The 26,996-nt window shown below is 45.2% G+C and overlaps 1 protein-coding gene and 1 long non-coding RNA gene across 4 annotated transcripts; one reads left to right on the top strand and one right to left on the bottom strand.

The window, feature by feature from the left end:
- Positions 1–1,487: 1,487 nt before the first annotated feature.
- LOC142905402 (uncharacterized) lies at positions 1,488–13,101 on the bottom strand. 2 transcript variants are annotated; one of them, XR_012929557.1, is made up of 6 exons: positions 13,006–13,101; positions 6,668–6,748; positions 4,803–4,858; positions 4,351–4,467; positions 2,581–2,731; positions 1,488–2,456 (listed from the first exon to the last, which is right to left on the bottom strand). It is a non-coding gene; the product is annotated as an uncharacterized LOC142905402 (long non-coding RNA). The 2 variants fall into 2 exon arrangements; XR_012929558.1 differs by lacking the exon at positions 13,006–13,101 and adding an exon at positions 8,986–9,241.
- On the top strand, positions 10,029–26,996 carry LOC142905401 (uncharacterized). 2 transcript variants are annotated; one of them, XM_076051956.1, is made up of 11 exons: positions 10,029–10,199; positions 16,190–16,363; positions 18,502–18,643; positions 19,082–19,185; positions 19,749–19,902; positions 20,740–20,870; positions 21,630–21,834; positions 22,754–22,896; positions 23,454–23,658; positions 24,577–24,716; positions 25,483–26,996. In XM_076051956.1, exons 1-11 carry the CDS (start codon positions 10,190–10,192, stop codon positions 25,908–25,910), a joined length of 1,836 nt encoding a protein of 611 aa, XP_075908071.1. In that variant the 5' UTR covers positions 10,029–10,189; the 3' UTR covers positions 25,911–26,996. The 2 variants fall into 2 exon arrangements, with proteins under 2 accessions (XP_075908071.1, XP_075908070.1); XM_076051955.1 differs by lacking the exon at positions 10,029–10,199 and adding an exon at positions 13,654–13,992.

Raw genomic sequence — 26,996 nt, 5'->3', positions numbered from 1 at the left:
GATTTGGTCCAACAAGTATTGAATGCTGATGTACCGGCCCTGGTGAGACACTGCCTCACCAATACATACTTCACCTGAAATGAAACATCCTACAAACTGAAGGCACCTCAATGGGTTCTCCCTTATCTCCGGTTGTAGCCAATATTTTCATTTTAAGAAATGAGACGGACGCCATCCAGGCATCCACTCTATACCCGTCCTTGTGGATGAGGTACGTGGATGACACGTTTGTCATCTGGCCACATGGCTGACCAGCTCTGAACCAATTCCTCAACCACATCAATTCCATACACCCATCCATCAAATTCACCATGGAGGTAGAAAAGGATGGCATGCTACCTTTCTTGGATGTCCTATTCAAAAACAGAACAGATGGCTCAATGAGTCATTGTCTACAGGAAAATAACCCATCCTGACGCCTACCTAAAACTTGATTCTCAGCACCATCCATTCCAAAAGAATTCCCTCATCAAAACGCTACACCAATAATTGCCTGGTGGGCCTTTGATTAGTGTAGTTGCTTGTCTTTTCCTACATTAACATTAGCTGCCCCACCCATGCTGCTGGCACACTTGGGCTACGCCCATCTCTAAACCCTTATATAAACCTTCTTTGGTTCTTTTGGTAAAGTCACGTAGAATGAGAATAAAATAATAAATTGATAAAATAAAATAACAATTTATTATTTTATTCTCATTCTACGTGACTTTACCGAAAGAACCAAAGAAGATGAATCATTGCAGTCACGAAAGCTTTAAACCCTTATATAAAGTTTGCCTTTAGAGGCTAACCCGTTTTACCGATGACCTTTTGTGTTGCGATCGAAACGTCATAGTTTATTTATTTATATTACTGAAAGAACCAATAACAAGTCTACATTATAGACTGCCAGTACGCTCACTCAGGTTAAGAACCAGGCTACAGTCTACATTATAGACTACCAGTACACTCACCCAGCTTAACCATTGCTACAGTCTACATTATAGACTACCAGTACACTCACTCCAATTAAGAACCAAGCTACAGTCTACATTAGTGTTTTCATTCACTTCATTATTTTATTTATCTAAGTGCCTGTTTTCTCCATTCTATTGCAAAGTGCAGCCTTTTAAAAATTATGTCACTTTTGTTTCTTGTGTTCATAGCACCACCATTGCCACTGCTGCTGATGCTCCGGATGCTGGCCCGTGCGACCAGGGCAACAACGTGCCCGTGGGTCCAGGGAGTCCCAAGACCCGCTGGCGAAGGGTAAGTAACAGACGGCATTGCCAACTCGGGGGAGGAGGGGGTAGCCAACAAGTATTCATTAATCGTTGGAAGCAATTATATGACGGAAACAGTCGCACAGTCGTTTGTCTGCTACACTGTGAATTATCAGCCGCAGCTAACATGAGTGGTGAGTGATATTTAGAATAGATTCCAGGTCGCCTCGTGAATCAATCCGTAGTGTCGAGCACAGTCACAAATGGTAAAACACTTCCCATGACTTCCGGGTATGACGGTTTTTTATTCATCAATGGATTGACAAAGGGCCGTATATTCCTTATTATTTATAATCTTACAACAGACTTAAACACAAGATCATGAGATAGTCAGAGTGTGGAAAGGAGGAAGATGCATAGTTTGTCGTGTAATATGAGTGTGTGTGGTAGAGCTCAGGTTCAAGTTTCATTTTTTAGGTATAGCCCTGTGAGCCATGCGGCTCTTGAGTCGGGTGCAACCGCAACAAACAAAATATGAAGAGAACATCTAAAAGCGACGACACGCAACAGAGACATCCTTGATAAACCAGCAAATCTTCCAGAAAAAAAAACCCACTGCATTACAACGCTGTGTGCAAAAATCCCAGTGTGATGCAAGTCAAACAATAACAACCATAAGACAATTTAGATTAAAGTTATCAGGCCAACTCCGCACTTCCGCAAGAAACATGGCTTAACCATGTTTTCAAAAACACCAAAATAAAGCTATAAAAACAATCTAACAACAGTAATCAAAGGAACTGCGATTCAAATTTAACAATAAACGATATACATAACATGTATGTAACGGTCAACCTAGTGAATTGAGTCCTTGACATTAGCAGAGGTATCAAGATATAAAATTTATTAGAACTATGGCCGTGGTAATAACTATCCATTATTGATGAGGAAGCCAATGAACAACAGGATGGCTGGAATGAATCAATGATCGTCGCAGCAATCAATTAAATTGCTTCGTGGTGGGTCCATTGAGCTGGGTTTGGGGCAGGAATTAGGTGACCATAACAAAGAAAATTCTAACGTTTACCAAAAGGTATTTTGAACATCAATGCAATCATCGCTTTGCTTATGTTTCCAATACTGACCACTGTCCGTTTAATCTCTCTCCGCTGTATCCCAGTGTCCCCTAGGAAGCTGTACATGCGGACCATTGGATCGTCGAACTCACAGCAACGCGGTACTTCACAGGAAAACCTGTGTAGACGACAATAAAAAGGAGCAGTTAAAGACTTGCAGGTGCAGCAGCCACATCAGCAAAAAACAATTCAACTTAAATTCATGCGCATTGGCTACGAACGGACTCTGGAAATTGACATACCAGAGTCCAGGGCGGGGTCGACTCAGGGCACCTGCTTGGGACAGGAGGTGGAAAAGGAGGCGGTCACGGTGTAGTCCCGGAAGAAGAAAGTCCTCTCGGAGTGAGTAAAAGCAAGCGCAGTGAACAATCTGCAGATGAGTTGCCACTGTAGCTGCACAAACGCACAATCAGCAGACACGCGGCTAGCGGAGCGGGATGCTAGCACGGCACAATCAAGGGGCAGGTCGACGCCGCTGTCCAAACGGACGAGCTGGCCGTTGGTCCACCGTGGGATGCCGTGAGCTGGGACAACTCGGACAGCCGTTCCAGCAGCAGTGACAGGGACATGAATGGTGCTGAGAGTGAGCTGGGATTGACGTATCCCTTTTGACACCAAGGCTGTGCTCACCTAAGACAGAGGCGATTTGAGACGTCATCCCAGAATCAGACCAACCCTCCCATTGAGTTTTCATCCATAGCCCGTCGAGCGAGCGATAATGGTCTGGTTTTCTCAGAGAAGAGAGAAATTGGTGAAGATCTGACATGATCGGCACAATAACGGCTTAAACCCTTGATCAAAAGGGGGTGGTTGGTGAGCCATGACGTTGCCAGAAACCCTGGAGTCAGGCCGAAGTGCAAGTTAAGTAACGAGTGATGAACACAACACAGGGATAAACAATCGTGAAAGGGCTGTATGGTTGTGGCATGGTTGTTGTGGATAGTGGAGGTTATTGAGTGGTTGTGGCTAGCTATGGTTCTTTGCTGTAACAATTGCGATAGCCTTTCTCACATTGTAAACACAAATTATGGTGAACATAATTTATTCCACTATAATCAACTGTGATAAATAGTTGATTACGACTAGCCACATTGCCCCTTATTCTGCATTCTATTGCAGAGTTCAGCCTTTTGACATTTTGCCGCTTTTTTTTTCTTGTGTTCACAGCAAGAAAGATGCCACCATGACTGCCGTGAGCACAGCCACCACCACAAATGTCACCGCCGCTGCTCCAGATAATGACCTCGCCACCAGAGCAAGCACGTGCCCACAGCCCAGGGAGTTCCACGACTCGCTGATGAAAAGTAGCAGACGGCATTGCCAACACGGGGGAGGAGGTGGCAGCCAGAATTCAATGATGAAACGTTTTAAACACTTATATGACGGAACCAGTCACACAATTGTTTCTTTGCTGCACTGTGAATTTTCAGCCACGGCTAACATGAGTGGCGAGTGATATTTAGAACAGATCCCAGGTAGCCTTGTGCACCCACCCGTAGTGACAAGAACAGTGACGAATGGTAAAACACTTCCCATGACTTTCGTGGCAAGGCGGAGGCATTTTCCACTTAGTAATAGATTGACAAAGGGCTGTATATTTGTTATTATCTCAACACTTAAACACAAGATCATAAGATAGAGTATGGAAAGGAGGAACATAAATAGTTTGTCCTCTAATATAATGCGTGTGCATGGTAGAGCTCAGGAAACGGTCAACCTAGTAAATTGAGTCCTTGACATTAGTAGAGGTATCAAGATATTAAATTTATAAGAACTATGGCCGTGGTAATACTATACATTAGTGATGGGGAAGCCAATGAATGACAGGATGCCTGGTCGGAATCAATGAGCATCGCAGCATCAATCAAACAAAGTGCTTCGTGGTGGAACGCATTGAGCAGGGTTGGGGGCAGGAATTCGGTGACCTTACCAATGAAAATTCCAACGTTTACCAAAATAAATTTTGAACATCGATGCAATCATCGCCCTGTCCTCGTGTTTTTAATACTGACCACTGTCCGTTTCATCCCTCTCTGCTGTCTCCCACAGTGTCCCCTCGGAAGCTGCACACGCCGACCTCCAGGTGGACTCCCCAAAGCCACCGACTGTACAAGAGCAGCCGTGCAGTCCTGGAGCAACAGGAGAAGATCAAAGAATATGCACCAGAGCATTGTCATCATCAGCAGCAGCATATTCAGCGCAGCATTTTGAGACAGCAGTCGGCACAGGAGCCGGCACAGGAGCCAGTCGCAGCGAAGATCCATAAGAAGAAAGGCCTCTGGAAGCGACCTAGGACATTCTTCCGCTGATAAATATAATTTTTCCAGAGACCTGTTCGCATCGGAAATGTAAATGTGATTGGTAAGTATTTTTCGTAATGTATCAAGAGTTAAGATTTTAATGTACATTTTTATTGAGGTACTGCGTGCTGCGAATGACAATAAATATTCTGATTCTGACTTACCGCGAGTCCTGATGCTGGCTTTATTGTTGGAAGGGGTGCAATCAGTCAACACAATTCTACACACGGGGCAGGCATGCACACAGACACACAAAGACATAGACGAGGCACGCGCGTACAAATACCCGCCATTCGCCACTGAGTGAGGTGATGTCACCACGCCACCTATGGTAGGCCAGGTGCATTGAGTCCACGTGGAGTATCGAAGGCTCACTGACAGTGGGTCAAGGGATAGACCCAGGTGCAATGGGTTGACTGAGATGACTGACAGATGCACCTCCTGTGCCCCCTGCTGTGCCATCTTGCTGTGTTTTAGCCGCCTGGCTCTCCGTTCGTCGTAAGCGTCGCTCCTTTTCCCTCTGTTGTTGTTGGAAGGCGACGGCCTCCAACTGCCCAGTGGCATCCTTCACGAGTCTCCATAGAGGCCGATCTTGACACTACTCGTACCAGTCTTTGGCAAGTCAACCCAGCTCCATAACCTCCTGTACCGCATCATTCCATCTCTTCTCTAATCCGTACCACGCCTGTTTAGCCCCCTTTATCCGGTGAATAGATGCCTGGTTAAGCCCATTTTGGATCGTAGGCAAGCAGGCCTGAATGTTTCTAAATCGGCGCAGATGTTCCATTAGAGGGGTCCATGTTTCACAAGCATAGAGAAGGGAGGGCATGACTATGGCTGAAAAGACCCGAAGCTTTGGGTGGAGCAACAGATCAGGGTTGTGATAAAATCCACGACCTCCTTGCATAGCATACGAGGTAGTTGACATGTCGTCACCACAGCTGTCACTGCTTAAACCATTTTACAGTTTTGTTTTTCACGCTGTGAGACATGTTTCATGATTCATGTTATCTTCGCAATCATAATTGTAGCCTGTACGAGTACCTTCCTCCGTAAAACCTAATAAAAGTGGGTGTCACCACGCTACACATGTACCAGGCCTACGCCTTGTTTATTTTACTTAAAATGTAACGTATTCGCGTCAAACTTGTAAAATGTACTAATTCCGTTATGAACGCTTTGTCGCAGAATTTAATCAGGCCAACATTTCTGGTCAACGGTGCCACAAAGTGTTCCATTGGTCCGTTTATTACATCGCGTTTCTGAAAACGTATTTATTGACAGAATTGTCAGAACAGATCATCAGGAAAACATTGTTCAGAAACATTTAATTTACATGCGTTCACAGCGTAGGATTGTGATGAGGGTTCAGCAACTAAAAAGTGTATGGCTCCAAACAGCTCAAGGGGTCCTGGATGCATATGGAAAAAAAATAACAGCAGAGCTGTGCCAAATATCTCAATTCACATCCTGATAACAATTCAAAAGCTCACCATTACAATGGCACTGTGCAAAACAAGTCACAACGTATTTAATCATTTGTTTTGTGAAACTTTGTACTATTCTGTAAACTGAGTTAATAATTTACATTTATAAAGCGCCCTTAAACAATCGTTCTCAGGGCGCTATGCATGGGAAGCTGGAACATAGTTTAATGTCAACCAAGGAAAAGTGAGAAAGACATTTTAAACAGATGCGATTTTAGTCCAAATTTGAAATGTTTTGTCTTGGAAGTCCTGATCTCGAAGGAGCAACGAGTTCCAGAGTTTAGGTGCCGCAATTGCCAAGGCACCGTCACCACCCAAGTGTGACGCCTAGACCATGGGACAATGAGCAATGCACAGTCTAAGAATTTTAATGATCTTGATTAAATGTCTGAAGGAGGTCCTGAATGTGGGGAAGAGAAAGTAAATTTCAACTGCTCCAGCGCATAACGCTTGTAGTCACGTGATGCACCCAAAATAAAATGTATCTGCTCAGGGCCCCCAATGGGCCCACACCGCCGCTTCCCGTTCCACATTCTCAGTACCGTAGTGTGCTCCGGTGTTGGTAGCTTGTAGAGAGCATCGCAAACATGTAGACACACCGGCGTCAGCGAGCAGCACGCTTCCTGGGACCAACACAGATGCAACACCATGTAGGATATGTCAACGACCTCGCCTGGTATACGGGAGGGGGAGGTGGGGAGGGTGGTGATGGGGGGGGTGTTGGGAGGGTGGTGGTGGGGAGGGTGGTGGTGGGGGGTGGGTGGTGTAGTTTTACATAGCAGCCCCCCAAACAAACGTTTTCGAGTGTTGAGTCGTTTGAGAGGGAAACGTACGGGCACAGGAGTATTTTTATATATGTCTTTGTTGCGTTATGCAGGAGGGCACACATGAGCCATGCATCCGGATCATAGTCCTTAAATAAGTATATTAATGTTTTCAGACACTTCAGGATGAAGTTAGTTTTACATGAGTGGTATTTAGTAACTTTGAAAAATTGGTGAACAGGTTATGGTGTTTTCCAAAATAAACAGGTGCGTCTTGGTTAAGTGATTTCTGATGAGATTTATTGTAAAGGTACAGTACGGGTTCATGTGTGTTGTGATCAGATTTTAGTTTTTCAGTTTTTGGGCAGGGAGAGATAGCTCAGGATAAACGTTATTTACAGGTTGTTTTTAGAGTCCTTGCGGCAGAGAGAATGCCCAGGAATATGTAATGTTAGCATTTCTCTCTGGGGTTGGCCTCATTTACAAACTATTCACGGCTGCACATGTGTACAGTATTAAGCTGCATGAGCGATTTAGCGCGGTTTTTTAACTCATTGTAATTCTTCTTGATTTGAAGTTTTCGTGACTGCAAGGGTCCATACTCTTTGGTTCTTTCGATAAAGTCACGTAGGTAAAATTTTTATACGTTAAATAAGATAAAACAAAAATGAAAACTAAATTAAATCACGACGTTTCGGAGGCAATGCAAGCTTCCTTCATCAGGTGACTTTACTGAAAGAACCAAAGAGTATAGATCATTGTAATTCTGTCTGTCCACAGTTATGAGAATTGGGGTAGTGTTAGTAGAGTAGTAATGGGAAACGAAAGAGGGTATAAAGAATATATAATAGATGACAGAAATATGATGAACGATGGACGAATAGAGAGAGATAGGAGGAAGAGAAAGGGAGATGAGGAGGGGATTAAGAGTTAGAAGAGATGATAATGAGGAACAGATTAACTAAACTAGTATTTTTTTATTTTACCAGCTAAGGCCGACTGAGCTATTAGCTATTTTTTCCAGAAGCCTCCTGGTCACAAATGATACCTCAACGAGGTGGCTTATGTGGAAATGTATAGAAGTCAAATACTCTAAACGCCTGTTTCTAAATGTGGAGGGGAAAACTGGAGAAGAATCCATCCGACCACGGGGAAAGAGACACCGCAAACTCCAAATATACAGCAGCAGGAGTCAGGGTCGGGATCGAACCCATGACCTCCTGTACACCAGGCGAGGTAGTCAACATCTCATAGCCACCGTGGTGATGAGAGACGCAGATTTCAAATCTAAAGCAGCAGGCGTCAGGGTCAGGAGTTGTTAACACATCGCCACCGTGGTGGGTGGACGGGGACGGCGAGGTGGGCTGCTGGGTGGTGGGAATTTAAGCATTGAAGAAAGTTGTCCAACGTTTCAGCTGCCGCGCCGGGCTACAGAATCGGCCTCTGGATTGTCAGCCCGCGGTGCGCTGCCAACCATTACACGGCGGGAGATTAAAATTCACGCACAAGCAGTTGTACACACACCTGTAATCTGTGGTCCTCCGTCAACTTAAAATAAGTTTCCCCTCGCCTATTCAGTGCATTTATCACGGGGAAAAAATATCCCTGCGCAAACGATCGCTCTGCTTTGCAGAGTTTAGTAAGGTTATATTTTTTCGTGTGTATGTGATGTGTTCTCCTCGCATTGCACACGTGTTATCATGTTGATGCACGACCTTGCCATTCGGAACTTGACCGTGTATTGCTTTGTGCATGTTTATTTTGTTGTAACCAGGTTTCTGTAACGAGGTCCCCAATAAAAATGGAACATATATTGGCTCAATGAGTTTTACCCGTTGGCAAAATTAAACCAAATCTTGCCTGAATACGGACATGCAAACATCCATAATTTTTTTGGGTTCTATCGCGTAAATATGAATGTCGTTAAAGCCGCCTCACCCTACACAGATAATTAGTGAGGTTTGTCACGGAACAGCAACACCGGTGCGTTTGGTGAGTAAACCCACGACATTTCCACGATAAAAAGACGCACAGGAGCATCAGCGATATCGGCAAAACACAATCACGTTCGAGTGTGTGTGTGTGCATCTGCTTACCTGTCAACCCATACGGTTCGCGTGTATTCTTGTACAGGGAAATTGAGTTAAAAAAATGTTGTGTTTCTTCCTTGTGATGAGACCTTTGTGGGATGAACGCTGAGATTTAAAAGGGCACGGGGTGACCAATAAGGTCTGAATTGCTCTGTAATAAGGTAGGGCACTGATAAGGGATTAACAAATATGCATCTGTAAAGATCGTTCAGATCGACGTCGTAGCGAGCGGCCATTGCGAGTCCCCGCCCCCTTCGTTCCGCCCCTCCCCCCCCGGGTCGGCACTGTCCATTGCGGGGGGGGGGGGTGACCTCGTGGGAGGATGGGGAGATTGACAGGAGGGGGAGGGAGCCCCCCTATTGAGTGGTGGGGGGGCCGTCATCTACAGTGGGGGGCCGTCATCTACAGTGGGGGGGGGGGGCATCGGGGGATGTCGGCTTCACGCGAGTCTGCTGAGGTGTGTGGTGAGTGATGGTCGTGAGTGTAGTTTTACTTCGGAGCCCCTCAAACAAACGTTTTGAAGTGTTGAGTAGTTCGAGAGAGGGAAACGTACGGGCACAGGAGGACTATTTTTTATATTTATTTATCTTTGTTGCGTTATGCAGCTGGGCACACACAAGCCATGCATCCGGGAAATAGTCCTTAAATACGTATATGAATGTTTTTAGAGACTTCAGGATGAAGTTAGTTTTACATTAGTGGTATTTAGTGTTTTAGATAATTTGGTGAACAAATGTAGGCCATCTGGCTACCATGAGAGATTCGTTCATGAGGCTATCCACATATACAAGCACAGAGACAATTTCAACTGAGAAGATGGATTCTGGCTTAGCAATCATTGCAAGGATTTGATCAACCATTTCAGGTCTTAATTGATTGTTTACGCTTACGGTGGCTTTCAGACAGCACACATTAATTTTTCGTCTCCCCCCTCCTCTTTTCAGAACATAGATGGACTCGTCCTTCTAAACAAATTGTCAAATCGCTGCCCGTGACGCAAACGTTTTTAATAAATAAATAAGAACACCGTTTATAAATAACTAATTTATGCAAACCGCCACTTCTTTCAAATTTTTCTTGCCGTTGGTTTTCACACCTGATAATGCCCGTTTGTATTATGGTCGAAACGTCGTGAGAATTTTTATTGTTTTATATATTATATTATTTTATTGTTTCCCTTCAACGTGACTTTACAGAAAGAGCTAAGAATATGAATATAGGTGAGTCTTGGTTAAGTCATTTCTGATGAGATTTATTGTAAAGGTACAGTACGGGTTCATGTGTGTTGTGATCAGATTTTAGTTTATCAGATTTTGAGCAGGGAGAGATAGCTCAGGATAAACGCTATTTACAGGTTGTTTTTAGAGTCCTTGAGGCAGAGAGAATGCCCATGAATATGTAATGTTAGCATTTCTCTGTATGGTTGGCCTCATTTACAAACTATTCACGGCTGCACGTGTACAGTATTCAACTGCGTGAGCGATTTGGCGCGGTTTTTTAAACTCATTGTAATTCTAGATTTGAAGTTTTCGTGACTGCAAGGATCCATACTCTTTGGTTCTTTCGGCAAAGTCACGTAGGTAAAAATTAAATACATTAAATAAAATAAAACAAAAATGAAAACTAAATTAAATCACGACGTTTCGGAGGCAACGCAAGCTTCCTTCATCAGGTGACTTTACCGAAAGAACCAAAGAGTATGGATCATTGTAATTCTGTCTGTGGACAGTTATGAGGATTGGGGTAGTGTTAGTAGAGTAGTAATGGGAAACGAAAGAGGGTATAAAGAATATATAATAGATGACAGAAATATGTTGAACGAATAGAGAGAGATAGGAGGAAGAGAAAGGGAGATGAGGAGGGGATTAAGAGTTAGAAGAGATGATAATGAGGAACAGATTAACTAAACTAGTATTTATTTTATTTTACCAGCTAGGGCCGACTGAGCTCTATCGTTCCGTCCCTCCCCCCGGTTCGGCACTGTCCATTGCGGGGGGGGGTGACCTCGTGGGAGGATGGGAGATTGACAGGAGGGGGAGGGAGCTCTCCTATTGAGTGGTGGGGGGCCGTCATCTACAGTGGGGGGCCGTCATCTACAGTGGGGGCATCGGGGGATGTCGGCTTCACGCGAGTCTGCTGAGGTGTGTGGTGAGTGATGGTCGTGAGTGTAGTTTTACTTCGGAGCCCCTCAAACAAACGTTTTGAAGTGTTGAGTAGTTCGAGAGAGGGAAACGTACGGGCACAGGAGGACTATTTTTTATATTTATATATCTTTGTTGCGTTATGCAGCTGGGCACACACAAGCCATGCATCCGGGAAATAGTCCTTATATACACGTATATGAATGTTTTTAGAGACTTCAGGATGAAGTTAGTTTTACATGAGTGGTATTTAGTAACTTTGAAAAATTGGTGAACAGGTTATGGTGTTTTCCAACATAAACAGGTGCGTTATGGTTAAGTGATTTCTGATGAGATTTATTGTAAAGGTACAGTACAGGTTCATGTGTGTTGTGATCAGATTTTAGTTTATCAGATTTTGAGCAGGAGAGATAGCTCAGTATAAACGTTATTTACAGGTTGTTTTTAGAGTCCTTGAGGCAGAGAGAATGCCCAGGAATATGTAATGTTAGCATTTCTCTCTGGGGTTGGCCTCATTTACAAACTATTCACGGCTGCACATGTGTACAGTATTAAGCTGCATGAGCGATTTGGCGCGGTTTTTTAAACTCATTGTAATTCTTCTTGATTTTAAGTTTTCGTGACTGCAAGGATCCATACTCTTTGGTTCTTTCGGCAAAGTCACGTAGGTACAAATTTAATTGATTAAATAAAATAAAACAAAAATGAAAACAACTAAATTAAATCACTACGTTTCGGAGGCAACACCAGCTTCCTTCATCAGGTGACTTTACCGAAAGAACCAAAGAGTATGGATCATTGTAATTCTGTCTGTGGACAGTTATGAGGATTGGGGTAGTGTTAGTAGAGTAGTAATGGGAAACGAAAGAGGGTATAAAGAATATATAATAGATGACAGAAATATGATGAACGAATAGAGAGAGATAGGAGGAAGAGAAAGGGAGATGAGGAGGGGATTAAGAGTTAGAAGAGATGATAATGAGGAACAGATTAACTAAACTAGTATTTATTTTATTTTACCAGCTAGGGCCGACTGAGCTCTATCGTTCCGTCCCTCCCCCCGGTTCGGCACTGTCCATTGCGGGGGGGGGGGGGGGGTGACCTCGTGGGAGGATGGGGAGATTGACAGGAGGGGGAGGGAGCTCCCCTATTGAGTGGTGGGGGGCCGTCATCTACAGTGGGGGGGGCGATTTACGGTGGGGGGGCCGTAATCTACAGTGGGGGGAGGGGTGACGACGTGGGAGGATGGGGAGATTGACAGGAGGGGGCCCCCCTAATATACAGCAGCAGGCGTCAGGGTCGGGATCGAACCCACGACCTCCTGCACACCAGGCGAGGTAGTTAACATCTCCTAGCCACCGTGATGATGATGATGAGAGAAGGGGTGATATGGGAGGCTATATAGAGGACTAAGATAGACGGCCAGTAAGATTGGGAGAGTAGCGAGGAGTCGTGACTAGAGGCAGGAGACGACGGGGAAGGCAGAGAGTACACAGTGGACGATGTAAATTGTGATCCACTCGTGAAATGTCCCGTTTAGCCGAAGTCAGTGGCCTCTTTTCAGTCCAGACACTCCCCTTTATGTAAAGTATCAGAAACTATCTAAAGCGAACGAAAGCGTGTATTTGCAAAACAACAAAAAACTATTTTAAAGACATCTATACATCACACCATTATTCTGCACACCGAACAGCCGCTTGGGACGTTAATCTTGCAGCACTAAACAATTCAACGGATATCGTCTTCCTAAGTTTGACTCATTTAGAACATCTATGAAGAGAGCGAAATGTTTTAAATTGTGACTGACAGGCAAAGCTCTTACAACCGTGCTCATTTTAACAACCGTGACATTTACACATACAGTATATTGCAAGTTAGATCGTACCGTTTTGTTGCCAACTGCTTTGCATTGTGGACCCGCGTTCAGCGATTGTGAAGACAAGGCTTAAGAGGTTTTTTTGGGTTAGATCGCGTAAATATTAAACCCGCAACCACCCGACACAGCAAATTAGTAAGGGTTGCAACGTAAACAGAATGTGGCCAATTCGTTACTGGTACAGCACACCGGTGTGTTGGAGAGCAAATACAGAACATTTACAATCCGAGTACGACGTTTCGCCAGTCATTACAACTAGCTTCGTCAGGCGACAGCCAGATCTGTGGAGAAATTCTATTTTGTTATTTAAATAGACGGATAGATGTGATGATATCTTGTGATGTGCAAAGGAGGGGGAGATGAAAACATGAATTATAATGGCTATCCGTTGCCGGTTGGGTTATTCATATGGTAATCAGCGTACATTATGCATGCACATAGTTGCGACTTTAACGCCACATTCATATTTACAAGGTCTAACCCAAAAAACCTATATTACAGATATTGGCCGCGAAAGCCTACGTGTTAAACCAAAGCTTAATGGAGCATATTCTTGGTTCTTTCGGTAAAGTCACGTAGATGGAAAACAATGAAATAATACAAATATATTTTTGTTTTATTGTGAAATAATATTAAATATTTTTTTATTTTATTGTTTCCCTTCTACGTGACTTTACCGAAAGAACCAAGAATATTAATTCCTGCAGTCGCGAAAGCTTTAAATCAAAACTTAATAGAGCAGTGAGCGGGCAGGATGTAGGGGGCGGGGCCAGCGTGGAGTGGGCGTGGCCTGCGGATGTGAGACGTCATAAATTTAGCACCCGCCCCCCACACGTGATCAAGCTCAACGGTGACGGCAAGCAATCATCACGCGCGCGCTGCTCGTCCACGTTATTGCTGGTTGACAAAACGGAAGCCTGTTGCTTGTCGAGGGCGGATCAAGAGTTTTAAACATGAAGCAAGGATTAATAATGAGGCTTCTCCGGGCCTACCTAAGTACTCTCTAACTTTCTATCCTCATCTTCATGTGTTTCTCTAAGTACAGTACATGCATTTCGACGTCTGTGTCTCTCTATCTCAGTGTATTTGTGTGCATGTGTTTGTCTCTGAGTGTCTCCATGTCTGTATTTATCTGTGTATCCGTGTCTTTGTGTGTGTATGCATGTCTCTGGGTGTGTTATGCTTATTTTTGTGTCTTTATGTATGTGGATGATTTGTGTCTCCATGTTTGTGTGTCGATGTTTATTCGCGGATAATGTTTTTTTTCACATGACTCCTCTTTTCCTCAAAATTCACGGATAATAAGGTTCCATTCCACAAAATGTATAGAATAATCCGCAGATAATCCTAGATAATGGGCGTGGCCTGCGGGTATGTGACGTCACATAATTAAGCCCCGCCCCCTCACACGTGATCTCACTTCACGGTGACGACACGCAATATCGTAATCACGCACGCTGCTAGTCCACGTTATTCCTGGTTGACAAAACGGGAGCCTGTTGCGTGTCGAGGGGTTTATTAAGGGGTTTCTCAGGGCCTACACACATACCGGCGCGCGTGTGTTTGTGTGTGCACATGTGTCTGGCCATGAAAACCACTGATAATGTTGCGTTACCTACAACATAACAGAGTGTCTGCACACACTCAATGTTGCTCAACCATATATCTCTCGTGTGTCTCAGTGCTTCCGTCTATATGTGTCTCTCTACATCTCTGTCTTTGTACTTTACCTTCCTCTCCTTATTTCTACGTGTGTTTCTAAGTCTAGTACCTGCATGTTGCTCAACCATATATCTCTTAGGTGTCTCAGTGCTTCTGTCTATATGTCTCTCGCCATCTCTGTCTTTGTACTTTACCTTTCTCTACTTATCTCTATGTGTGTCTCTAAGTCCAGTACCTGCATCTCGGTGTCTGTTTGTGTCTCTCGATCTCTGTATTGGTGTGCTTGTGTGTGTCTCTGAATGTCTCCATGTTTCTGTGTGTCTCTATATTTCTCCGTGTATCCATGTCGTTGTGTGTTTATTATGCATGTTTCAGTGGGTATGTTCTGTCTGTTTTTGTGTCTTTACGTATTTTCGCATGTGTCCATGTTTGTGTATCTGGATAATATGATGTATGTTTCGCGTGACTCTTATCCGCAAAATTCACGGATAGTAGGGTTACATAATACGATGTACTCTTGGATTCCTTCCATTCCTTGGCTGCTACACCACTAATATTTTCGACCTTCCGTAATTTCTTATGGTGACAGGTCCTGCCAAAGCCCACCAAATTGTTGTAATTAGTTGCATATGGGTGCCCGACCCTATGCATATCAGTAATCACATTCTGGAAAATACCAATTAATTTCAATTACCCATGAACCTGACGTTTTTAGACTATGAAAAGGCATTCTACTCAGAAATATCAATATGCATATTCGGAGGGAAATCAGACAAGCTGACACTTTTCCCAGAATTATTCACAGTGAAATTAGGAAAATATTTAATTGGAGAAACATACACATACAGTAGAACCCCACTTAACGACCACCCCGGTTGACAACTAACGACGGACCTCAATAGAGCCCATTGTGTAGTGTATAGTGTAGTGTATAGTGGCGGAGTGTATAGTAGTGTAGGGCCTCCATAGAGCCCAATGTGTTCGCTTACCGACCATTCCTATGTCAACGATGGGCGTACGACGAGCACGCAACTGCTCATTTCGGCCAATCGGCAAGCTTCAAAGTGATCTGACCAGGCCTCGGCCAATCAGTGATGTCTATTCATGAGCATTGGGAATTGTTTACATTTGGTGTTGGCTGCCTTTGAAGTGGAAACATATCTTTTGAATTCTTGGTGTACTTTATTTCCTATACTCGCTTCACGACCAAATCACTTAACAACCGGTTTCATAGAACCAATTACCGTCGTTAAGAGGGCTTCTATTGTTTTTATTAATGGAGAAAATATAAACCATCTCGTCATAAGAATGTGTAATAGCCTCCTTTGGCTCAGGGCTGTAAACGGGAGATGATCACTGCCCCAATTCTCATTTTAGCAGGAACTCAGTTTGGCCCAACATTTCTCATTCTCAGAGATGTTATTTTGAAAAATAACCACCTAAAAACTATGTCGCAAAAAAAACTGCTGTATTTATGCTACTCACCACTTTTTTCTAACTAACCCTATCCTTCCCTTCTCTATGGCTGCAGGATTCCCGCTTAGCACGGAACTGGAACCAAAGAATGTGCACATTGTTAAGACATATGTAATTATGGAGCAATATATCGGCTGGGGGCTGCATTTCGTACAGCGCGGAGAATATATACAACTGGTTTCACTTACTCCTGGAAGTTATGCTCAACGAAACGGAATACTGCAGCCAGGTAAGACACTGCACACATGCACGGGCCAAGCAAGTACTGCGATATGAGGTGTAGGGATACCCATTATGTTTTTGATGTTTTTTTAAAACAACAGTACATCAGACGTGGCCAAGTGGTTCAGAGGTCAGAACACTGAACTGAGAGCCTTTGAGATCCTGAATTCAGATCTGGGTTTCAGCTGCCTGTGACTAAAACAGGTTTGGTCTCAGCTCGGTCAACAATGATGACATGTTTGGTAACATCACGTGAAATTTGGTGTTAAAATTATTCTGATGAAATTCGAGCACAGAGACTGATGGGGCAAGTTCTAATAGTGGGCACCTATGAAGAGTTGTACATTGGCGTGGTGAGCACCTCACCCAGCCACATTTGTATTCCCAATGCTGATGTTTACACAATGCACCAGGTGCTCATTTAAGATGGAATTGATCTCGGAAAGGCCCAGGACACCATTTAGATATCATTCATTACAGTTGATGTCACTGGATTTATGGTGCAGTGCGTAAATCCCTGCACCACTGCTCCAAACACGTGGCAATTTCCATTCACCACGACACTTGTGTGAGGCTATATATATTTCAAGGTCGTTGTTGTGTCCACACAACATCACCCGGTATTCACCACTAAGTGGCAGTGACATCACCACGGCGCCTGTGCCAGGCCAGATGCACTTTGAGGCCATGTAAAGTGTCGAAGGTTCGCTGACTGGAGGTCACCTGACACAACCAGGTGCCATGGTTTGACTGAGATACCTGGCAGATGCACCAGCTGACCTCCCTCCTGTGCCAACTTACCGCATTTTAGCTGCCTGGCACTCTGCTAGTCATTGTGAGCGTCGCTCCTCTGCCCTCCGTTGTTGTTGGAGGGCGACTGCCTCCAACTGCCTGGGTAGCGTCCTTCATGAGCTTCCTCCAAAGAGGACGATCTTGACACCGCTGGTACCAGTCTTTGGCGAATCCACTCAGCTCCACATCAGCCCATCTATTTTCCAGCCCGTGTTGTGCCCGTTTAGCCCCCTCTATCTGGCCAAACAGAAGATGCTTAGGCATACAGTGGCTGGACATGTCAGCTACATGACCCAGCTAACGCAGCCTTACCTTCCAGAGGAGCTCACTGATAGAATTTGTAAGCTCCTCACGCAATACAGCTTGGTTAAACGCAGGATGGATCATAGGCAGGCCAGCCTGAATTTTCTACCTGGCATAGATGTTCCATTAGAGGGATCCACGTTTCACAAGCATAGATAAGGGAGGGCATGACTAGCCGTCAAGCTTTGTGTAGAGCGATAGACCAGGACACTTCCACACAACAGTATGCAGGCAATTAAAAGATAATGCCGCCTAACTGATTCGGAGTGAGACCTCACCTGTCAAACCAGAGCTAGTCATAAGCATACTTCCCAGGTATGGAAAACTCTCCACAACTACTCCATCACCAGTGGGAAGTTGATGGGCTGAATTGTTTGATGGCACAAAATACCCAGGCAGATGCTTAGTTTCGGTGAGGCTGATGGTAAGACGTCACCTCTTAGTGGCACACTCCAGATATAGCAGCAGTGTCTCCAACTCCTCTGAGTGAACAGCAATTACCCACGACAGCCTGGAACTTAAGAGCTTCCCATACCTCACCGCCACACTCCCCCACCGCCTTCATTATTTTGTTCAAAGAAAGTGCCACTCCTTGTGGTTTGGCAGTTTACTGCCCCGAGTGGAAAACAGTTCACTCATGATAACTGGAGCCAGAACCGATATACTGGACCTCGTGTATTCCACAGAGGTCCAGGTGGTACCCGTCCATATCCTGCCAAAGGAGTTGCAGCCTCACCTCTGCAATGATAATTTGAACATTCCACGTGGCCAATCGCAGCAATAACCTGTTCCTGGAGGAACCCCAAGATGGGGGGGGGGGGGGGGTGGGGTTCATTCCATCTCTGCCAAATGAAGTTTGGCCAGTAGGCGTCATAAACACTTGTCCTCTGGGGCCTCCAGCATGAGCTTATTTCAGTGTTTCCACCGTGGTGCTTGGTAGAACAAGTGCAGCCCCTCGCACACACATGTCCATACAAAGACGTACATACAAGCACATGCACAAACATGAGCTAATTAGCAGATGAACGTTGTGTCTGTTTCACTCCACAGGAGATGTGCTGTTCAAGGTGGGGAAGGCAAAATTGCTTGGCTTCAGACTCTTACACATCTCATCCATGGTGAACGCGATAAAGACTGGTACTGCTATACGCGTCACTGTGTACAGGAACTTCATCCCACTGCTGGGGCAATGGTACGTTCGATGCATATAATCACTAACTTATGCATTTCATTCCCATGCTCACCTGTTTAGTATATTTGAATTTGAAATTATCGTAGCACTAGTGGAGGTTTTTAAATATTATTTGGCATAGATATAAAATCCTTTTCTGTTGATTTTCCACGCAAGATAATCCTCCCTTGCACCATGAACACCAAAACTGAAAGGTGGGCATTTCCTGAAAAGCGGGCATAGCCAAGTGCCAAATGTGTGGTTTGGATTAAAGGTAGGGTATTGGGAGGTCTCATACCTCCTGTCGATTTAGGAAATTGGTTAGGTTCATTGGGTAGACAAGTCCTCGTGGCTGCTTGGCTAGTTGATTGTGACTAGCTACTTGCCCGTTTTCTCCATTCTATTGCAAAGTTCAGCCTTTTGACATTCTTGCCACTTTTTTTTGTCGTGTGTTCACAGCACCACCAATACCACTGCTGCTGTTGCTGCTCCGGATGCTGGCCATGCGACCAGGGCAACAACGTGCTCGCGGTGCAGGGCGTCCCACTACCCGCTGGGGAAGGGTAAGTAGCAGACAGCATTGCCCACTCGGGGGAGGAGGGGGTAGCCAAAATGTATTCATTAAACGTTGGAAACAATTTAATATATTTCTTATTATTATTTATTATCTTACCTCACTTAAACACAATATCAAAATATAGTCAATCATAGTGCGGAAAGAAGGAGGAAGATACATAGTTTGTCTTGTAATATGATGAGTGTGGATGGTAGAGCTCAGGTAACGGTCAACCTTGTGAATTGAGTCCTTGATATGAGCACAAGTATCAAGATGTGAAATTTATGAGAACTATGGCCGTGGTAGTACCTATACATTAATAATGAGGAAACGAATGAATGACAGAGGATTGCTGGCATGAATAAATGAGCGCCGCAACATCAATCAATCAAAGTGCTTCGTGGTGGATCCATTGAGCAGGGTTGGGGGCAGGAATTAGGTGACCTTCCCAAAGAAAATTCCAACTTTTACCAAAAGGTATTTTGAACATCGATGCAATCATTGCTCTGTGCTTGTGTTTCCAATACTGACCACTGTCCGTTTAATATCTCTCCACTCTTTCCCCCACAGTGTCCCCACGGAAACTGTCCATGCAGACCACTGGACCGTCTGCTCACAGCAAAGTGGTACTTCACGGGAACACTTGTGCAGACCATAATAAAAAGGAACAGTTTAAAAAAGACTTACAGGAGGAGCAGCAGCCACATCAGCAAAAGCAGAAAAAGTGAGTAAAAGCAAGCACAGTAAACAGTCTGCAGATGCGTTGCCACTGCAGCTGCACAAACGCACAATCAGCAGACACACGGCTAGCGGAGAGGGATTCTAGCACGGCACAATCAAGGGGCAGGTCGACGCCGCTGTCCAAACGGACGAGCTGGCCGTTGATCCACTGTGGGATGCCGTGAGCTGGGACAACTCGGACAGCCGTTCCAGCAGACACAGAGGAAAATTCGAGACGTCATGCCAGAATCAGACCAACCCTCCCATTGAGTTTTCATCCCTAGCCCATCTAGCGAGCGATAATGGTTGGTTTTCTCAGAGGAGAGAGAAATTGGTGAAGATCTGACATGATGGGCACAATAACACCTTAAACCCTTGATCAAAAGGGGGTGGTTGGTGAGCCATGACATTGCCAGAAACCCTGGAGAGTCAGGCCGCATTGTAGGTGAAGTAACGAGTGATGAACACAACGTAGGGATAAAAAATCGTCAAAGGGCTGCTACAAAGTGTTTTGAGGAATAGGTTAGCTTGCATAGTGATTATAACTTGGGAAAACCTCCAGCTCCATATGAATAGCAGTTGTGTACGGTTGTGTCATGGTTGTTGTGGATAGTGTAGGTTATTGAGTGGTTGTGGCTAGCTATGGTTCTTTACTGTAAGAATTGCGATAGCCTTTCTCACATAGTAAACGTAATTTATGGTGAACATAATTTATTACACTCTATTAAACTATGATAAACTGATAGTTGATTACAACTAGCTACTTTGCCCTTATTCTGTATTCTATTGTGGAGTTCAGCCTTTTGACATTCTTGCCGCTTATTGTTTCTTGTGTTCACAGCAAGGAACATGCTACCATGACAGCCGTGAGCACCACCACCAATGTCACTGCTGCTGCTCCGGATAATGGCCTCACCACCAGAGCAAGCACATCCCCACAGGCCAGGGAGTCCCATAACTCGCTGATGAAGAGTAAGTAGCAAACGGCATTGCCAACTCGGGGGAGGATGGGGCAGCCAGAATTAATTGATTAAACGTTTGAAACAATGATTTGACTGAAACAGTTTCAAAGTTGTTTCTGTGCTGCACTGCGAATTATGAGCTGCGGCTAACATGAGTGGTGAGTTATATTTAGAACAGATTCCAGGTTGTATTTTGCACCCACCTGCAGTGACGAGCACAGTGACGAATGGTAAAATACTTCCCATGACTTTCGTGGCATGGGGGAGGTGTTGGTAATGGATTGACAAAGGGCTATATATTTCTAATTATTTATGATCTTACAACAGACTTAAACACAAGATCATAAGATAGTCAAACAGAGTGTGGAAAGAAAGAGGAAGATAGTTTGTCCTCTAATATAATGTGTGTGCATGGTAGAGTTCAGGAAAGGGTCAACCTAGTAAATTGAGTCCTTGACATTAGCAGATAGATCAAGATATTAAATTTATGATAACTATGGCCATGGTAATAACTATCCATTATTGATGAGGAAGCCAATGAACGACAGGATTGCTGGCAAAAATCAATGAGCGCCGCAACATCTATCAATCAAAGTGCTTCGTCGTGGATCTATTGAGCAGGGTTGGGGGCAGGAATTAGGTGACCTTACCAAAGAAAATTTCAACGTTTGCCAAAAGGTATTTTGAACATCGATGCATTCATCGCTCTGTGCTTGTTTCCAATACTGACCACTGTCCGTTTAATCTCTCTCTGCTCTGTCTCCCACAGTGTCCCCTGGGAAAGACTTGCAGGAGCAGCAGCAGCCGCATCAGCTCAAGCAGAAAAAAACAATTCAGCTTGAATTCATGCGCGTTGGCTACGAGCGGACTGTGGAAATTGACATTCCAGAGTCCATGGTGGGGTCGACTCAGGGACAGAAGGTGGAAAAGGAGGCGGTCACGGTGCAGTCCCGGAAGAAGGAAGTCCTCTCGCAGTGAGTAAAAGCAAGCACAGTGAAAAATCTGCAGATGCTTTGCCACTGCAGCTGAACAAACGCACAATCAGCAGACACACGGCTAGCGGAGCGGGATGCTAGCACGGCACAATCAAGGGGCAGGTCGACGCCGCTGTCCAAACGGACGAGCTGGCCGGTGATCCACCGTGGGATGCCGTGAGCTGGGACAACTCAGACAGCCGTTCCAGCAGCAGTGACAGGGACATGAATGGTGCTGAGAGTGAGCTGGGATTGACGTATCTCTTTTGAAAGCTAGGCTGTGCTCACCTCAGCAGACACAGAGGCGAATTCGAGATGTCATCCCGGAATCAGACCAACCCTCTCATTGAGTTTTCATCCCTAGCCTGTCTAGCGAGTGATAATGGTCTGGGTTTTCTCAGAGGAGAGAGAAATTGGTGAAGATCTGGCATGATGGGCACAATAACGGCTTAAACCCTTAATCAAACGGGGGTGGTTGGTGAGCCATGACATTGCCAGAAACCCTGGAGTCAGGCCGCAGTGCAGGTTAAGTAACGAGTGATGAACACAACGCAGGGATAAGCAATCGTTAAAGGGCTGCTGCAAAGTGTTTTGAGGAATAGCAGTCCACTTGCATCGTGATTACAGCTTGGGAAGACATTCAGCTACATATGAATAACAGTTGTGTACGGTTGTGGCATGGTTGTTGTGGATAGTGAAGGTTATTGAGTGGTTGTGGCTATGGTTCTTTGTTGTAAGAATTGCGATAGCCTTTCTCACATGGTAAACATAATTTATGGTGAATATAATTTATTCCACTATAATCAACTATGATAAACTAATAGTTGATTACGACTAGCTACTTGCCCCTTATTCTGCATTCTAATGCAGAGTTCAGCCTTTTGACATTCTTGCCGCTTGTTGTTTCTTGTGTTCACAGCAAGGAAGATACCACCACGACTGCCGTGAGCACCGCCACCACCACCACCACCAATGTCACCGCCGCTGCTCGGGATAATGACCCCGCCATCAGAGCATGCACGTGCCAACAGCCCAGGAAGTTCCACGACTCGCTGATAAAGAGTAAGAAGCAGACGGCTTTGCCAACTGAGGGGAAAAGGGGGCAGCCAGAATGAATTAATTAATCGTCTGAAACAATTTTATATATATTTGTTATTATTTATGATCTTACAACACTTAAACACAAGATCAAAAGATAGTCAAGCAGAGTGTGGAAAGAAGGAGGAAGATACGTAGTTTGTCCTTTAATATAGTGTGTGTGTATGGTAGAGCTCAGAAAACGGTCAACCTAGTAAATTGAGTCCTTGACATTAGCAGAGGTATCAAGATATTAAATTTATGACTATGGCTGTGGTAATAACTATCCATTATTGATGAGGAAGCCAATGAACAACAGGATGGCTGGCATGAATCAATGATCGTCACAGCATCAATCAATCAAAGTGCTTCGTCGTGGATCTTTTGAGCAGGGTTGGGGGCAGGAATTAGGTGACCTTACCAAAGAAAATTTCAACGTTTGCCAAAAGGTATTTTGAACATCGATGTAATCATCGCTCTGTGCTTGTGTTTCCAATACTGACCACTGTCCGTTTAATCTCTCTCTGCTCTGTCTCCCACAGTGTCCCCTGGGAAAGACTTGCAGGAGCAGCAGCAGCCGCATCAGCTAAAGCAGAAAAAAACAATTCAGCTTGAATTCATGCGCGTTGGCTACGAGCGGACTGTGGAAATTGACATTCCAGAGTCCATGGTGGGGTCAACTCAGGGACAGAAGATGGAAAAGGAGGCGGTCACGGTGCAGTCCCGGAAGAAGGAAGTCCTCTCGCAGTGAGTAAAAGCAAGCACAGTGAAAAATCTGCAGATGCTTTGCCACTGCAGCTGAACAAACGCACAATCAGCAGACACACGGCTAGCGGAGCGGGATGCTAGCACGGCACAATCAAGGGGCAGGTCGACGCCGCTGTCCAAACGGACGAGTTGGCCATTGATCCACCGTGGGATGCCGTGAGCTGGGAGAACTCGGACAGCCGTTCCAGCAGCAGTGACAGGGACATAATGGTGCTGAGAGTGAGCTGGGATTGACGTATCTTTTGAAAGCAAGGCTGTGCTCACCTCAGCAGACACAGAGGCGAATTTGAGACGTCATGCCGGAATCAGACCAACCCTCCTATTGAGTTTTCATCCCTAGCCCTTCGAGCGAGTGATAATGGTCTGGGTTTTCTCAGAGGAGAGAGAAATTGGTGAAGATCTGACATGATGGGCACAATAACACCTTAAACCCTTGATCAAAAGGGGGTGGTTGGTGAGCCATGACATTGCCAGATACCCTGGAGAGTCAGGCCGCAGTGTAGGTGAAGTAATGAGTGATGAACACAACGCAAGGATAAACAATGGTTAAAGGGCTGCTGCAAAGTGTTTTGAGGAACAGAGGTCCACTTGCGTCATGATTACAGCTTGGGAAGACCTCCAGCTACATATGAATAACAGTTGTGTACGGTTGTGGCATGGTTGTTGTGGATAGTGGAGGTTATTGAGTGGTTGTAGCTATGCTTCTTTGTTGTTAGAATTGCGATAGCCTTTCTCACATGGTAAACATAATTTATGGTAAACATTATTTATTCCACTATAATCAACTATGATAAACTAATAGTTTATTACGACTAGCTACTTGCCCCTTATTCTGCATTCTATTGCAGAGTTCAGCCTTTTGACATTCTTGCCGCTTGTTGTTTCTTGTGTTCACAGCAAGGAAGATGCCACCACGACTGCCGTGAGCGCCGCCACCACCACCACCAATGTCACCGCCGCTGCTCGTGATAATGACCCCGCCATCAGGGCATGCACGTGCCCACATCCCAGGGAGTTTCACGACTCGCTGATAGAGAGTAAGTAGCAGTCGGCATTGCCAACTCGGGGGGGGGGGGGAGGGGGCAGCCAGACTGAATTAATTAATCGTTTGAAACAATATGATGGAAACAGTTGCAAAGTTGTTTCTGTGCTGCACTGTGAATTGAGCCACAGCTAACATGAGTGGTGAGTGATATTTAGGACAGATCCTGGGTTGCGTTGTGCACCCACCTGCAGTGAAAAGCACAGTGACGAAGAGTATAACCCTTCCCATGACTTTCGTGGCATGGGGGAGGTATTTTTCAATAAGTAATGGATTGACAAAGGGCTGTATATTTCTTATTACTTATCTTACAACACTTAAGCACAAGATCATAAGATAGTGCAACAGAGTGTGCAAAGAAGGATGAAGGTAGTTTGTCCTCTAATATGATGAGTGTGTATGGTCGAGCTCAGGAAACGGTCAACCAAGTAAATTGAGTCCTTGACATTAGCAGATGTATCCAGATGTAACATTTATGACAACTATGGCCATGGTAATAACTATGCATTAGTGATGAGGAAGCCAATGAATGACAGGATGGCTTGCATGAATCAATGAGCGCCGCAGCATCAATCACTCAATCAAAGTGCTTCATGGTGGATCCATTGAGCAGGGTTGTGTAGGAATTAGGTAACTTTACCAAAGAAAATTCCAACGTTTACCAAAAGCTATTTTGAACATCGATGCAATCAACGCTCGGCGCTTGTGTTTCCAATATTGACCCCTGTCGGTTTCTTCCCTCTCTGCTCTGTCTACCACAGTGCCCGCTGTGAAGCTGTACGCACCAACCAGCAGGTGGACTCTCCAAAGCCACCTACTGTACAAGAGCAGCCGTGCAGTCCTCGAGCAACAGGATCTCAAAGAATATGCACAGTGGCAATATCAGCAGCAGCAGGAGCATATTCAGCGCAGCTCTTTGAGACAGGAGCGGGCACAGGAGCGGGCGCAGGAGCGGGCGCAGAAGCGGGCGCAGGAGCGGGCGCAGGAGCGGGCGCAGGAGCCATCGCAGGAGCGGACACAGGAGCCATCGCAGGAGCCGGCGCAGGAGCCGTCGCAGGAGCGGACACAGGAGCGGACACAGGAGCGGGCGCAGGAGCCGGCGCAGGAGCGGGCACAGGAGCCGATCGCCGCCAAGATCCACAAGAAGAGAGGCCTCTGGAAGCGACTTAGGACATTCTTCTGCTGTTGAATATAATTTTTTACAGAGACCTCTTCGCATCTGAAATGGATGTGGATACAGCCACATTTGTCGATGTGATTTGTAAATATTTTTCATAATGTATCAAGAGTTAAGATTATAATGTACATTTTTTTATTGAGGTACTGTTTGTTGCGAATGTAAATAAATATTCTGATTCTGACTTACCGTGAGTCCTGATGCTGGCTTTATTGTCGGAAAGGGTGCAATCAGTCAACACAATTGTACACACGGGGCAGGCATGCACACGCACACATAAAGAGATACACGGGGCACGCGCGTACAAATACCCGCCATTCGCCACTAAGTGACGGTGATGTCACCACGCTGCCTGTGGTATGCCAGGTGCATTTTGAGTCCACGTGAAGTGTCGAAGGCTCACTGACAGTGGGTCATGGTATAGACTCAGGTACAATGGGTTGACTGAGATGACTGGCAGATGCACCACCTGTGCCCCCTGCTGTGCCATCTTTCTGTGTTTTAGCCGCCTGGCTCTCCACTCGTCGTGAGCGTCGCTCCTTTTCCCTCTCTTGTTGTTGGAAGGCGACTGCATCCAACTGCCCAGTGGCGTCCTTCACGAGCCTCCTCCAGAGGCCGATCTTGACAAGTCCACTCAGCTCCAAAACTTCCTGTACTACATCGGTCCATCTCTTCTCTAACCCGTACCATGACCGTTAATCCCCCTTTATCCAGCAAAAAGAAGCCTGGTTAAGCCCATGATGGATCATAGGCAGGCCATCCTGAATCTTTCTAATCAGCGCAGATGTTCTATTAGAGGGGTCCACGTTTCACAAGCATAGAGAAGGGATGGAATGACTGTGGCAGAGAAGACCCAAAGCTTCGTGTGCAGCGACAGATCAGGGTTGGGATCAAACCCACGACCTTTTTGCATAGCAGACGAGGTAGTTGACATGTCGTCACCACAGCTGGAACTGCTAAACACCATTTTACGGTTTTGTTTTTCATGCTGTGAGACATGTTTCATGATTAATGTTATCTTCGCAAACATAGTTGTTGCCTGTACGAGTACCTGCATCTGTAAAACTATTAAAAGTGGGTGTAACCACGCTACACGTG

Source organism: Petromyzon marinus, chromosome 53, assembly GCF_048934315.1.
Source record: "Petromyzon marinus isolate PM22_M1 ecotype Great Lakes invasive population chromosome 53, UKy_Petmar_22M1.pri1.0, whole genome shotgun sequence".
NCBI lineage: Eukaryota > Metazoa > Chordata > Hyperoartia > Petromyzontiformes > Petromyzontidae > Petromyzon > Petromyzon marinus.
The sequence above is the reverse complement of the archived record's forward strand: the minus strand, read 5'-3'. Positions and strand labels throughout refer to the sequence as shown.